Source organism: Gopherus evgoodei, chromosome 3 (assembly GCF_007399415.2).
Source record: "Gopherus evgoodei ecotype Sinaloan lineage chromosome 3, rGopEvg1_v1.p, whole genome shotgun sequence".
NCBI lineage: Eukaryota > Metazoa > Chordata > Testudines > Testudinidae > Gopherus > Gopherus evgoodei.
Window position 1 is genome coordinate 168,439,254 of NC_044324.1, and position 13,935 is coordinate 168,453,188.

The 13,935-nt window shown below is 40.6% G+C and overlaps 1 protein-coding gene across 5 annotated transcripts in view; it reads left to right on the top strand.

Annotated features, from left to right (window-relative positions):
* Positions 1-13,935, top strand: part of LCLAT1 (lysocardiolipin acyltransferase 1) — a 220,861-nt gene that overhangs the window by 86,143 nt on the left and 120,783 nt on the right. For 4 of the 5 annotated variants that reach the window (XM_030557358.1, XM_030557357.1, XM_030557360.1 and 1 more), the window contains 2 exons: positions 1,420-1,588; positions 11,479-11,677. In XM_030557358.1, coding sequence (XP_030413218.1) covers positions 1,424-1,588; positions 11,479-11,677 — 364 coding nt within the window. In that variant the 5' untranslated portion in view covers positions 1,420-1,423. Of the gene's footprint in view, positions 1-1,419; positions 1,589-11,478; positions 11,678-13,935 lie in introns of those variants that run through there. The other variant, XM_030557361.1, reaches the window with a different exon arrangement.

The following is a 13,935-nucleotide window of genomic DNA, read 5'->3' on the forward strand; positions in this document are numbered from 1 at the left end:
TGTGCATGCAGTCTTAACTTTTGGCATTTCGTAACTTCTGAGTGCTTTGGTGTGCAGCCTTAGTGTTTTATTATTATTGCTGCTATGGAATATAAATAAAGTTGAAAAGATGCTCAAGATCAAATATGTGTATTGCGGTGTACAAAACTTAAAGGCTTACTTTTTCATTGCTCATTTTAAAATTGGAAAATCCAGCTTCCTGTTTTCGTTATCCTAAGTGATTGTCTATCTGAGCTCTTATAAATCCTAAAACTGCCCATTGGAGAGGAATTTAGTAAAGTGGCTGACTTCTACTTAACCTTTCATCTCAGAAACAAACATTTTGGTCCTAAATAGCTGAAAACAGACTATTTTTAGATTCTAATTTAGACAACAATTCCAGATTTGTTTTGTCATAGCATGGTGTCTGCTAAGTTAGAAAGACTGAGCCAACAGAAACCCTTGGGGGTTGTGTTGATTGTTGGACACTAATCCATTAAGAATCTCTCCGCATTATATATTTTAGATTTATAACAATCTAATAGCATGGACACAAAACTATTTTAAGTCTGGACTACTGCCTTATAAAACCAAACGCCCTCTTACGTATGCAAAGATCAGAAGTTTGCTATACTGAGACATTTCAACCTTTGATGATGATTCTCTTCATCTGGTGGCATAATCTGGAAAATATATGATAGGACCAGTAGAAATGTGGAAGGAGCTTCAAACTGGGTCACAAGCTCTGTTGGCCAGAGTGGGCTTGGAATGTTGCAGAGGAAGTTCATTTAGCCCCTTTACAGGGTCACGGGGAATAACACTTTGTGTTGCTCTTTACTGATCCCTCTAATCTTTACTTGGGGTGTTGGTGGTTTTTGAAGAAAGCCACATGTATTCATTCTGCTGGTGGAAAGGGGATTATTGTAACTTTGGAAGAGGAAGCAAAGGGGGGAAATAGGAAAACTTTACAGGGACCTCTCTCTTCTAACCTCTCCCATCAAATAAGCTTAGTATTTTGGCAGTGTTAGAGGCAATTGATCAGAAGTGTTTGACGTGACAAATATCCTTCTGGTTTTCTATTCTCTTTGTAATTTTATGTAATAAAAATAGCATTGAGGAGACTTCAGAATGCAACGCATATTGTATTCAGTGGAGGAAATAACTGAAGATAAAGTTGATATAATTTTTTGGCTCTCTTAATGTCCCAAGCACCTTAAAATTAATTGTGTGTGTTGATCTCAAAACCACTGAAGTGTTGCCACATCTGAGGTGGAACATTGCAGTTATTTAACAATGCACCACAACATTACGTAATCTTTTAGGACAAAAATGAAAAGCACCATATCCATTTAAAACTGTAGGTGTGAGATAGTTGAAGATTAAGTGGGGAGAAAGTAACTACAAGTCTTTATCTAACTGAATGTTCACTTTGTCTTCCAGAGCCATGGTGTCATGGAAAGGGATATACTTCTTACTTGCACTGTTCTTGGCAAGCTTTTTTGGGAGCATTTTTATGCTCAGTCCTTTTCTACCTTTGATGTTTGTCTCCCCGGCCTGGTATCGCTGGATCACTGACCGCATTGTGGCCACCTGGCTCACACTCCCAGTGGTAAGTTGCAATGTCAGTGTAATTATTATAGGGGGAGTTGTTAGTGTCCCTGTATTTAGGTTTCCTAACACTTCCATTATAAAAGATTCTTGTGGATTTTTTTTTTTTTTTTAGGAAGCTCCAACACCTCACATACCACCCAGCCTGTGCTAAATTTAGCTAGACCAAATTGGAACATGTAGTGGGACTTGTTTACGCTGGACTTTTAAAACAGCTTAGTTAGTGTGTTAGCTAACATCACAGTTTAAATCCTAATCTAGACAAAGAACTTCATTCTAAGCAAAAGCTCTTGAACAATTTTGAACTTCCGTTCAACTTAACTGTAAATGGAGTTCCCCTATATGAGAGTTCACAGTATTATACTGGATTTTGCTCTTTGTACCATGAAAAGTATCTCCTTGTAGTATTGGAACTATCCCCCTTGTACATACAACCGATCAAACTTTAGTATTACTCTCAATGAGAATACAGTTCAGTTAAAGCATCTTTCCTTTTTTGCACTTTTATCCTTCAGTGATTAATTCCCACTTTTTCTTCCTTTCTTTCCTCTACCCCAACCCTCCTCCAACTTCCCCAAAGCAGTGCAGCTGCAATCACAAGAGCAAGTGGATATTTGATCGTGTGACTTAAAAAAAAAAAAGTCTGTTTTGAGTTTTGAAAAAGAATGATTGATTTGATCAAGGCCCAAAGCAGGATTGTATGAGGGGACATGGTGGAGTAGCTCAGTGAACCAAAGAGAATAGAGCATAATATAGTCCTTACTTCTTGAAAGTCAGTGATGCTGCTTAGTGAGAATGGCTGGAGTACTAGTGAATAGGTGTTTTTTACTGCAAAACTTACTATAGAGGGTCACTTTTCCCATGCCCCAGGCTCCTAAGAATCACGGTTGGGTATGGGTTGGTGACCTTTGCTGTTCTTCATTTAATTCTTTTAGGATTTACACAAGCATTTTAGTTCTTCCAGCCAAATTACAAAGGCAGATAATATCAGGTCAGCAAAAGGAACCTTGTCCCAGAAGTGACTTTTTCTTTGGTTACCCTATAGCTATGAGAGTCAGCGGGCCCATTAACAACACACTTTCCCCTGACTCGATTACAATACTGAAGGTTACCATGGACAGGACCTAACTGTGTCCCTATGGCTGGACTTAATCAGTACAGTGTTTCTCTTGCTTTTTTGTGCTCTTGTTCTCAGTTTGTGTTGTCTTTTGAGGGCATTTGCACATGCAAATGCACCATTTGATGTTCCCTAATTGTGAAGAGGCTTTTTTCCTTCAGGTGATAAACAGAATCTCAGGAGGCCTCTTAATCTTTCTGAAATAAAATGATGCTATGGCTATCAGCACTTTGTTGCTTCCAGTGCATCCATTCCTCCATAAGAAGATTAATATCTTTATTAAGTACAGATGAGTTTGTATTTTCTCTGCCTTGAAGTATTTGGGCTGCTTTATGTGCAGCTCGAAGTTGGTTTATTCTTCCCACCATTACAAGTATTATTACAATGCTACAAAATCAAGAATTAAAAATTAACAACTGGGCAATTTTTTTTTCCCCATTAACAGTTGAATAATATAGGTGACTTTAATCTCTTGTGGACATGTTTCCAATTCAGGTTGGTAGTAATAATATCAGAAGTCTGACCTTGTGCTTGTCTAAATTTCTTAAAATTGCCAACTCAAGAAACTGGGTACCAAATTTTCATTCAGATTGTAGAAGAGTGATGGTTTTGTGTTTGGAAATCCATAAAAGCTCCTAAGTCTCCAATATTGATTATGACATAGCTGCTTTTAACATTTTTTTTCCTAAAAAAAAAAAGTCCCTTCAATTTAGAATCCTTTTTATGTATTAATTTTTTTCTGTAAATGGCAGCATAGTATCTGGAAATAGTAGCGGTGGTACGTAGAAGTAGAGTTGAGCACATAATTGATTTTTTTGGTTCAGGGGACAAACCAAAACATAACTTGGTTTGATTTGAACCAAAGCAGATGTTTTTCCCCTATTTCTAACCAAACCAAACCAAACATGCAAAACTTTTGTTTTGGTTCAAATGCAATGTTTTGTTCAACCCCAAACTATTTTTGTGTGTGTGTTGCGTTGTTGTGGGTTTTTAATTAGCTACATTTCAGAAGGAAAAATCTTTGACTTAAAAAAAATCCACTTATTGGTTGAAACCACTTGCTGAATTTGACCTGAATTTATGAATCATCTTGGTGCCCTGAAAAATGAATTTTTGGCAAATTTACTGTCTGCTGGAAAAAGGTTGCCTTGCTCTAGTTAGAAGCGTGGTAGTTCCATTGCATGGCATTTCCACTGTATCTGCTGTGTCATGCAAGAATCCAAAATAGATCTAAGTAGTTTTGAAAACGGTTAAGTACTTTATTAAAAATGAAATTGTCATTTTGCAAAAAGGTTTAGGCTTAGACCTGGCTAGAAGATACAATTCTGTTTCACAGCAACTTTCAAGGTTTCAAAATCTTGTTTTGTTCTGCACTGGAACAAAACCAAGTCTTTTAGAATGTTTTTGTGAAACAAAAAGCCTGGTTTGGGTTGAAACCTAAGCTTATAGATTTGGGAAGTGTGTCCATGGTTTGTCTTGGTGGTTAGAGCACTGGGCTGGCATGTCGAAACCTGCTCTACCCGAATCAAAGCAACATTTTTCATCCAAGATCATTCTGAATCCCAGGCCAGTGCCCTAACCACCAGGCCATAGAATGTGAGACTCACTTCACCCAATCTATCCAATGAAAACTTTGTCAAAACGGCTACATATCTGCAGGAGATCTCAGGGTCCTTCTCAGGAATTCTCTTTTCTGAGATATGCCTACATCTCCAGGCTTCAGTATGGCCTTAACTTTCTGTGAACCCTCCCATGAATGACTGCATTCATGCAGTATCTGCTGCCTCAGGAATACGCATGTAGCATCTAAGTGCAAAATAAGCACTATCTTAAAGAGCCCTTAAGGAAGGACAGAGACTCCATATAATGGAGCAAGGTCTTCATCCTTCGTCAAATCTGGCTTTGTGCTCCTCCCTGCCACCAGACATCGGCCACTGAAAAACCACAGTGCCCTATCAACTTCCATGGCTCGCTTGCCCCTCCTGCCTCCCCCCCAGATCTTCAAGGGATAGACCTGTAAGCAAATTTGGAAGACCTTCCCCCAAGAGGAGTGAGGCCAGGTCTCCTCAGAGAGACCACTTGGAAAGGTCTATGCCCTGCAAAGGCTTCCACAAAGAATTCAAGCAGTCTCGGTACTGAGGAATCTCTGTATCTAAGTCCTTGTCTGCTTCCAACATATATGGTATCCATCACTCCAGTATTGAGGCCTTTGGAACATTGAAACTTGGACTAGAGACTACTGATCCTCAGCAATGTACTAAGAAGGCAGTTGCTCTACATCTTCCATGGCCTTGTCGGTACCTAGACCATTGGTACAACAGATTCCAGAACAATCAGTAAGACACTCAGTATCTCTCACCTCTATGGCTGGGACTTATCAAGTCACCATGCCGCTCATCCAGTACCAACAAGAGTTCAGGTTGTCAAAGGATCTGCTTATTTCTGAGGAACCTGAGTCTCTTCTATTGCAGTCAAGATTCCTGATACCACAATCAGCATTATCCCGGTTTCCCCCTTTCACTGGGATTGCCTACCTCCTTGTACCAATATGTTCTGAAAGATGGCTGATTCTCCTCCACTGACTATGAAGAGAGGGTCTTCAGATTCCCAAATTTCTCTGCAGGGTTCTGCTGACTACCTACAGTTGACTATCTGGAACCTGAACCTCCTTCCAATTTTCTTTCTCCCAGAGGTAATTTATCATCCCTCATGTACATTTTGATTGTGTTAAATACTTTCAAGATCCAATGAGAGTGCAGCAGATACCCTTCAGATCCCGTTAGCGGAAGTGCAGAGACATTGCACAAATGGCTTGACATCTTGCAGACATCATCTTCAGCATTGGGTTGCACTTCCCTATAAAGTGAAGCACAATTAAACCTGCCAAGTCCATCTGTCAGTCTCTTGCTATTGTTTCTCCCTTTCACACCTCCGAATGGCAAAAAAGATCAGACAAAAGGTATTATGTCCCATCTAAGGGCTTGAACTTCTTATTTTCCCCACACTCAACCAAATCCTCTAGATGTGGACACAGTAAATGAGTGTCAGAGGCAATACTGTTTGGAGACTACACCCCATGACACGGACCACAAATCCCTGGAATATTTGGGTGCACAAGTTACCTCTTTTGCTACTTCACAATTCCAAAATTGCTAACTTTCAGTTGATTCTGGCAAAACACCGTCACATTCATTAAACTAATCAAATTCATTGAACATTCTACCACAAAGCACAAAGAACAGTTCCAAGCGCCAATGCAGAAGGGCAGTTCTTGACTAGAATAACCTTGCAAGCTTCTCTGGATGTGGCTTATATGGCAGTCATTCTGTTGTTATGGCTGTAATAATGTGCAGGGTAGCATGACTTCAGTCCCTTTCAATGGTCCCTTTCATGGTCAGTGACACCATGTATAATTTGTTGACTACTTTGAAGGACTCCATGGTGAGCCTTTGTTTACTGGATATATATAGTCTGCGAACAAAAAGAGGGCTTAATCTATCTCAGGTGGCGCAGAGAGAACCTCCCTTCTCAATTTTCAACTTTCCATAGATCTTTGAGCACCTAGGGAAGAAAAAAACACATTTAAGAGGGGACAATCTTCAACTACTACAGCAACCTCGACTCCGCAGCTAATGACAGCCACATGTTCCGTTTGACTCCTTGGTCAAGGGCCACAATGTGCTGATTTCAGATCTTTCTTACACCAGGCAATTTTCTTGCTTTTTGGGAATGGTCTCTCCCATTTTCACACCTTAAATAAGCAGATACCTCCGACAGATGGGTCTTGGAGTTTATAACTTTGGGAAACTCCATTAAGTTCCACTCCATGGCTCTTTCCCTGTCCATTTTCAGGTAGCTCTTGAAGTAAGAGGCTCTGTCCCATCTCTGTTTAGGAACCAGAAGAACCAATTCCCACTCCACACAAGGGAAGGAAGGCATTATTCCAAGTACTTCTTAATTCTCACAAAGAAGAATGGATGAGAACAAATTCTAGATCTATGGATGCTGAATAGCTTGGTCAACATGGTGACACTTTCAGTCATCATCCCATCTCTGGATCCTGGGGAATGCTTTGTGATCCTCAGCCTTCATATCATAAGAAATTTCTGAACTCATGATGGGGCAGGACCATAATAAATATCAGGTCCTTCCCTTCAGGTTAGGCACTACTCCCAGGGTATTCACAAACTCATGGCAGTGGTGGCTTTACAAACTTCTCAGTGTGGAGTAATAGACTTCCCTTCCCTTACTGATTGGTTTCTCAAGGGATGTTCCTTCACCATCAATTGGCATTCAGTACTATGATTCTGTCAAACAGTCTTGTTTCCAGCTCACCTTCCTGAAATCTTCCACTGATACAGACGTTAGAGTTTATAGGGGCCATGCTGGTATTCTCCTCAGCCAGAGTTTATTGCTAGACAATAGATTCCTTGCACTGCTACATTGATGATGTCTGCAACTTCTCAGGCATGTGGCAGCATGTACTTTTGGCACGCTTCATGACTGACACTCTATATGCTGTCTTTTTCAAAGATAGTTTCTCTTTGAGCACATCCACACATTTAACCCAAAGTTTACTTCGGATTTTCATATCAATCAATTCATCTCCCAGTATTTTATTCCAAGCCTCGCTGGTCAAAACATGAAGCCATTCTTCATAACTTAGATGTCAGGAGAGCATTGGTTTAATTATCTGGACATGACTAGATTTTTTTGATCCTCCCGAGGGTTTATTTATTTCTGTTGTGAACAGAACTATAGGGGTTGCTGTGACTAACCAGAAGCTTTCTAAATGCGGGTTTTCTATTTACATACTCCCCTGTTATGTGGACACTAACATATCCTCCCGTCCCCCTCCCCCCCGTCATTGTTTATTCTACAAGACGTACTCCACATCTGTAGCCCTGCTAGAGGGTGTATGTATTACAGAAATATGCAAGACTGCTACATGGGCTTTGATTCACACTTACTTGTCATACTATGCCTTGCTTGATGCATCCCAAGCAGATACTGCCTTTGGCTCTGTAGTCCTACAGACAGCCTTAGACAGAGTTCCAAAGAACCTTCTTCCTTAAAGCGTGCTGCTAGGGAGTCCCCTCAAGTGGAGCACCCATAGGGATACTACTTGAAGAAAAAGAGGTTACGTACCTTGTTCGGTAACTGAAGTTCTCCGATGTGTGTCCCCCTGCGAGTGTTCCACTACCCACCCTCTTTCTCCTCTTCTTAGAATTCTCATTTTGGGGCTTTGCAGTGCAGAAGGAACTGAGGGCATTTAATCTGTGTGGCCCTGTATATCCTCTGTACAGGACAGGAAGATGCGTAGGATGCATGCACGAGCCGAACGGGCAGTGCTACTGAAAATCTCTAATTGAAGGCACATGAAATGTGTGCACACCTCAAGTGTCATGCCCATAAGGGGGACACATCTCCAAGAATTCCAGTGACTACACAAGGTAGAAACCTGTCCTTTTGGCAAAATTCCATTTAGCTGAAAATGTTCTAACCAGCTCTACTTAGGTTCTTAAGTTTCTAGTCACTTATTAAAATGATACTTAGGCTTCTAAGTCACATAGGCACTTCTGAAAATTTTATCCTACATCTTTTCAGATGTGGCAGAGCTGCTTTACTCTGAGAAAAATCTCGTAAATAGGATTGTTATTAGAACAGTGTGTGGCCAATATTGTAATTTGCTTAGAATGCTTTTAAAATGCTTAGAATGAAAGCTGCTAATGTCTCATTAATAAGTGATATAGAACTATTAGTGTTTCTCATAGACTTTAATTGCAGGAAGTTCAGATGATTTATTTTTAAATGATCCAATAATTAGTGTTTTCATCTAATTCTGTAAAAATAGAATTTAAAGTAATTAGTAAGTAGTTCAGAGTTATAAGCAATTGATGGTGTGGCGCTTATTTCCTTAGGGAAATATTACTATGTAGGGAATATTCATCGTAATTTGACAATTACTTTGAACATGGGAACAATCTGTTTGACTCCTTCAGATATGTTATGCATGGTAGCAGACTGGCTAAATTTCCTTTTCTGTGTTACCTTCCCAAACATTTTCACGAGCCCACAAAATAGCTCAGATTTCAAAAATTTCTTCGTTTTGAGAAATGAATTTTAATTTAAAATATATATAAACACAATCTGTTTTAGAACCCTAAAGGAGCTGAAAAAGCATGTAACAATTTTTGTCAGACTGACTGCTTTTCTTGTCGATTAACCCCTCTAAGCCTATATTAACCTTTCTTCCCCACTTCCCGGTGTACTTTCTCCTACTTAAGAGTTTCCTCAAGGCTGATAACACCTGGCAGAGAGCACACAGCCTTCTTATTTAAGTGATATATGTACACACTTTCACCAATTTGGTCAACATCTAATGTGTTTATCAAACCCATCCAAGAGAGAATTAAATTTAGTTTTAGAAATGAGAAAGATGACACTCTGCAATCAATACATCTCAACTGTTTTCCACTCTGAGGAATGTAACTTGCTCTGCTTTTACAATAGTTTATTACTATCCTTGAACACCAACAACTTGCCTGCTGTACTGTAGTGGGTTGAGTCACTTTTCATTACTGTTTGGAACTTATTGTATAGCACTTTCCATCCAGGGATCTCAAGCTGTTCGCAAATATAAGCATTGTCCCAGTTTTACAGATGAGTAAACTGAGACACAGGAGCTAAATTGTCTAAAGACGCATAGCACGCCAGAGGCAGAGTCACAGACAGAAACCAGAATCTCCAGACTTCCAGTCTGCATTCTCTCCTGTTGTTTGGTTTTTTTAGTTCAAAGTTTTCAGTTTTGTATTAAGGATATCTGAGCTTGAAAACACTTTTTTTTACCTCTTTCACAAATTGCTCTTTTCATTGTGATAAGTGTGTGGTAGGTTATTTAAAAAGAAAGGTTTTCTTTTATTATGCATTAGACATGGCTGAGTCCCCCTAATGGATGGTCGCTAAGCTGTTGTAATTGGACTCAGTGTTTGGATTGCACACATGCTTCCAAGCAATTTGGGTGCAGGTATCATCCAGTTATTGTTTCTAATTCTGTGTCTCTAAGGCACGCTGCTGGGTGCAGACCTCCTGTCTGGCCCTCTTCCTTTGGATGTGGAACCCTGCAGTTGAACTTCTCTAGGCCCCGTACGCCTGCCATGACCTTTCCAAGTTGCTTTTGCAGGTTCTTGCCTTCTTCCCTTCCTCCCAAGAGTTCCATCTCATGTGTACTCTGGTTTATAGTGTAACTCGTCAGTGCCACGTGGCTGGTAAAGTAAGGAATGCTGTCTTTGCACAGGAGTTTTCTAAAACCACATGAACTTTTATTCTCAAAGCATACAAATGTTACAGATCTTTAGGTAAACAACAAAAACGTATGCACTTTCTCCTGTGAATTTATGCCTCACCCTTATTGTGAGTCCTTAGGCCCAGGCTGAGTGTCAGGTGAGTAGGTACCTCTGCCTTCTTGCAGTCCTTCTGTTGTCTGGTGGTGGTCAGCCAGAGAGAGACTCAACAGATCCTGTTCTTAAGTAAGGCTTCTGTCTTCTCGGTCATCTGACTGACTGACTGACCAACTTCAGAACCCCAGGCAGATGGATGGCGGGGAAATTCCTGCCCCCCTGAGCCCCAAGTGGGAAAACTAATTTCTTTAAGCCTCAACACTTCTTATAGCAAAACCATTATTTTAGGGCGGATCTCTGTTTCGAAGCCCATCACCATTGATGACTCTTCTGTCCTAGATGCCTCTTGACAGGTACTTACACACTCAAAGTGTGAGTTACATTCGTTGAAATGATGGATACGATGTTATGTGAAAGTCACAATTTAATGCGGAGATAAATCAGTCCATCACAGCGTGTTCAAATTTGCCTGGGATTTCCCATTTCCAGACCCATTTCTGTCTTCACTTTCATCCCCAAGAATGGCTAGAAGTGAAGCATGCTGTCGAGTTGACCCTTCTGGCTGAGGAGATGATGTGGTACGTTCTAGAGCTCTTCAATGCCATGCTAGTATTGACCATTCACTCACTCACATGATACACGAGGCACTTTCCCCTTCCTGCTAGGGAATTTTTTGCCCTGCAATGTTCCAGACCCCCGCTGGATCATATTAAACCTGGAATTTTGATTCCCATATAACAGTGCAATATGCTATTGGATTCACAGCTCATTTAAAAAAGATTATTTGTAGGCAAAAAGGGTGTTGTATCTGATATCCAGATCAGCAAAGAGTGGCTATTTGCGAAGTGCTGATTATTGATTCCACCTCTTTAATTAGGGACTATAGCAGACAGCTATTGTGTAAAATTGACTGACCTTCAATAGAAAACAGTTAAGGGAAGTTCATTGTTTTCTAATGAAGTTGTGTGTTAGGACATTAGTCAGTGAAAATTTATTTCCGTTGTCAATAGACCTAAGGCCTGGTCTACACTGGGGCGGGGAGGGGGATGGGATCGATCTAAGTTACGCAACTTCAGCTACGTGAATAACGTAGCTGAAGTCAACGTACCTTTAGATCTACCTTTAGATCTACAGTAAAGACACTGTGGTAAGTCAACAGCTGATGCTCCCTCGTCGACTCTGCCTGTGCCTCTCGCTCTGGTGGAGTACCGGAGTCGACGGGAGAGTGCTCAGCGGTCGATTTAGCGCATCAACCGTAGCTGGATCGATCGCTGCCCATCGATCCAGTGGATAATGTAGACACGTCCGAACAGATTTGCTTCCCTCCCTCCCTCTGCTTTGAGTGGAAAGTCATATATCAAATATTTCTTCTAGGCTTTGCTGGAGATGGTGTTTGGTGCAAAGGTGGTTATAACAGGTGATGGGTTCTATCCCCGGAGAAGAAGTGTCATCATAATGAACCACCGGACACGAATGGACTGGATGTTCCTATGGAACTGCCTGTTGCGATACAGCTACCTCAGACTAGAAAAAATCTGTCTCAAATCCAGTCTCAAAAGCGTTCCAGGATTTGGTAGGTCTCTACAGTTTTAATGGATAAAAGAAAATTAGTATAAATTACAATATTTCACTTCTCTAACACCACCCTAACCTCCCCTTCAACTTCTACTTCAGTGTTAAGATCAGCATTTTCCCACTCTGTACAAATGCACTGTCAGGCTCCTTGTTCATTAACTAGCATGTGCTACCAAAGGGTGTGGGGTGGTGTGGTTTTTTTTTTAAAGCTTCCTGTGGACAAGTCAGAAATCAGCGTTCTTTCTAATAGCCGTAGATTTAAATTCAGGTAACAGAAATACACTGTACAGTATATGACTAGCTTAGTTTTATCCTTTTGTTTGTCATTGTTACAGTGATGTAGGCCAGAAACTGGTTTGGGCTGAAGATACTGAACAGAGAAATTATTTCAAATGAGCCAAAAAATGTTCATAGCAAGTAGTTTCAGAATAAATATGGAAATTTATCTGAAATAAACACGTCTTTTGCATTTTATTATTTTTTTAGATTTGTTTGACATCTCACACAAAATTACTTTGGCACAGGATATGTATCAGCTTTCTGAAGTCCAAAGGGTAACCTAATTTGTGGTTCCCTTTTGTCAGTCCATTTACTTGCACAGATAATTTTTGGCAGTGGTACGTATAATTCTGGTAATAGTGAGTGACTTGCTGAGCAGTAGGGAGAACTCTCGTATTGTGCCACACCAAAATTAGTGCATCCTTACCCTACACCATTGCTATGATGGTCTTAAGAAAGTGCATGATCTGACTTTAATATAACACTGTAGCAGGATAGAAGGTTCAAAGACTCTGCATAGGATTACAAGGCTCCCCTGCTGAGCCAGCCTAAATTCAGATGCTTGAACACTGCAAAAAAAGATGCAAAATATTGTGACATACCCATGGGGGTACAACCTGGAACTGTGGGACTGCTGAGTCCCCTGAAACTGTTCATCCTGGGCTGTCTCTCACAGTGTTGTGCTAATGATAAGCAGCAAACCCCTCCAGTTGCTGTGATCAATCAGCCATCAACACGTGGAGGCACACATACACCTAAATTGCATGAATACTCTCTAACCACTCACAAATTATACACCGGGAGACTTCAGCCAATTTCCCCAGCCCCCACCCACCTTGCACCCCAGTGATGTACCATCTTACACTGCTTAAGACCTCCTCTTGAACAATGCAAGCTCATTAATTAGTTTGTCACTTTGTCAAAGGAAAGTGGACATGCACCAGCCATTGTAATCTGAGCAGATTCCTCAAACACTCTAGACAAACTGGTACTGATAAAACATGAAAATAAGTTTATCAACTGTGGAAAGATAGATTTTTAGTGATTATAAGTGTTAGGCATAAATGTTAAAGTTGGTTATATAAGAAATAAAAATAGAAATGCAGACTAGATTCTAAACTTTAACAGACCAAGCAAGATTTGAATCAAACAGCTTTTCTCACCCCACTGGATGTTCCGGGCAGTTTAACAGTTCTTAAATCCAGGCTGAATTCCCTTCTCAGCTTGAACCAATCTCCCCAGTTCGAGGTCTTTGTCTTCCAGGCGATCTTCCAGGTGTTGAGATGGGAGAGGAGAGAGACCAAGTGGTGATATAATTGACCCTCATTTACACTTTCTGTGCAGGTGCTAGAAAGATCCGTGTTGTGATATGGGGGTTAGGTAGCCCCATTGTATATGGGCCTTCTCTGAGGAATCTGTGGGAGAGTAGACTCTTCTTGATGGGCCATCAACATGTCTGGCTGGTCCTGATGTAAATCTGTCTTGTCAGTGTTAGTTGCCCTTTTGTTGCCAATGAAAGGCTAGCTGTGGGCGTTTTCCACTTACGCATGTTTCAGAAATAGACATATAGCAATATTTCATAACTTCACATACAAATAGTACAATACAGTTTAACAGGATATTAACGTTCAATGGATCAAGACTTCTTAAATGATACCCCACAAGGCATGCACTGTACAAAACATATCATAATCGTATCACAGTGATGATATGGGGTTCCAAGGTGCTATTTGGAGATAGTGTCACAAATACTTACTGCTGACACATGCAAGCAAGTGGATTTTGCTGGTTCCAATCCTGATGTAAGGGGACAGAGAGAACTAATAGCTGACATAGAGGAGGTTCTGCAGGGAAACCTGAGGAACAGCTAAGTTTGGGAAGAGCTTAATTTAAATGTGCAATTTAAGTTTAAAGCCAAACTCTTGGAAAGTGAAGTTTGGACAATTCAACGTGTGCCTGTGGGCAGAGTGGGTTGGT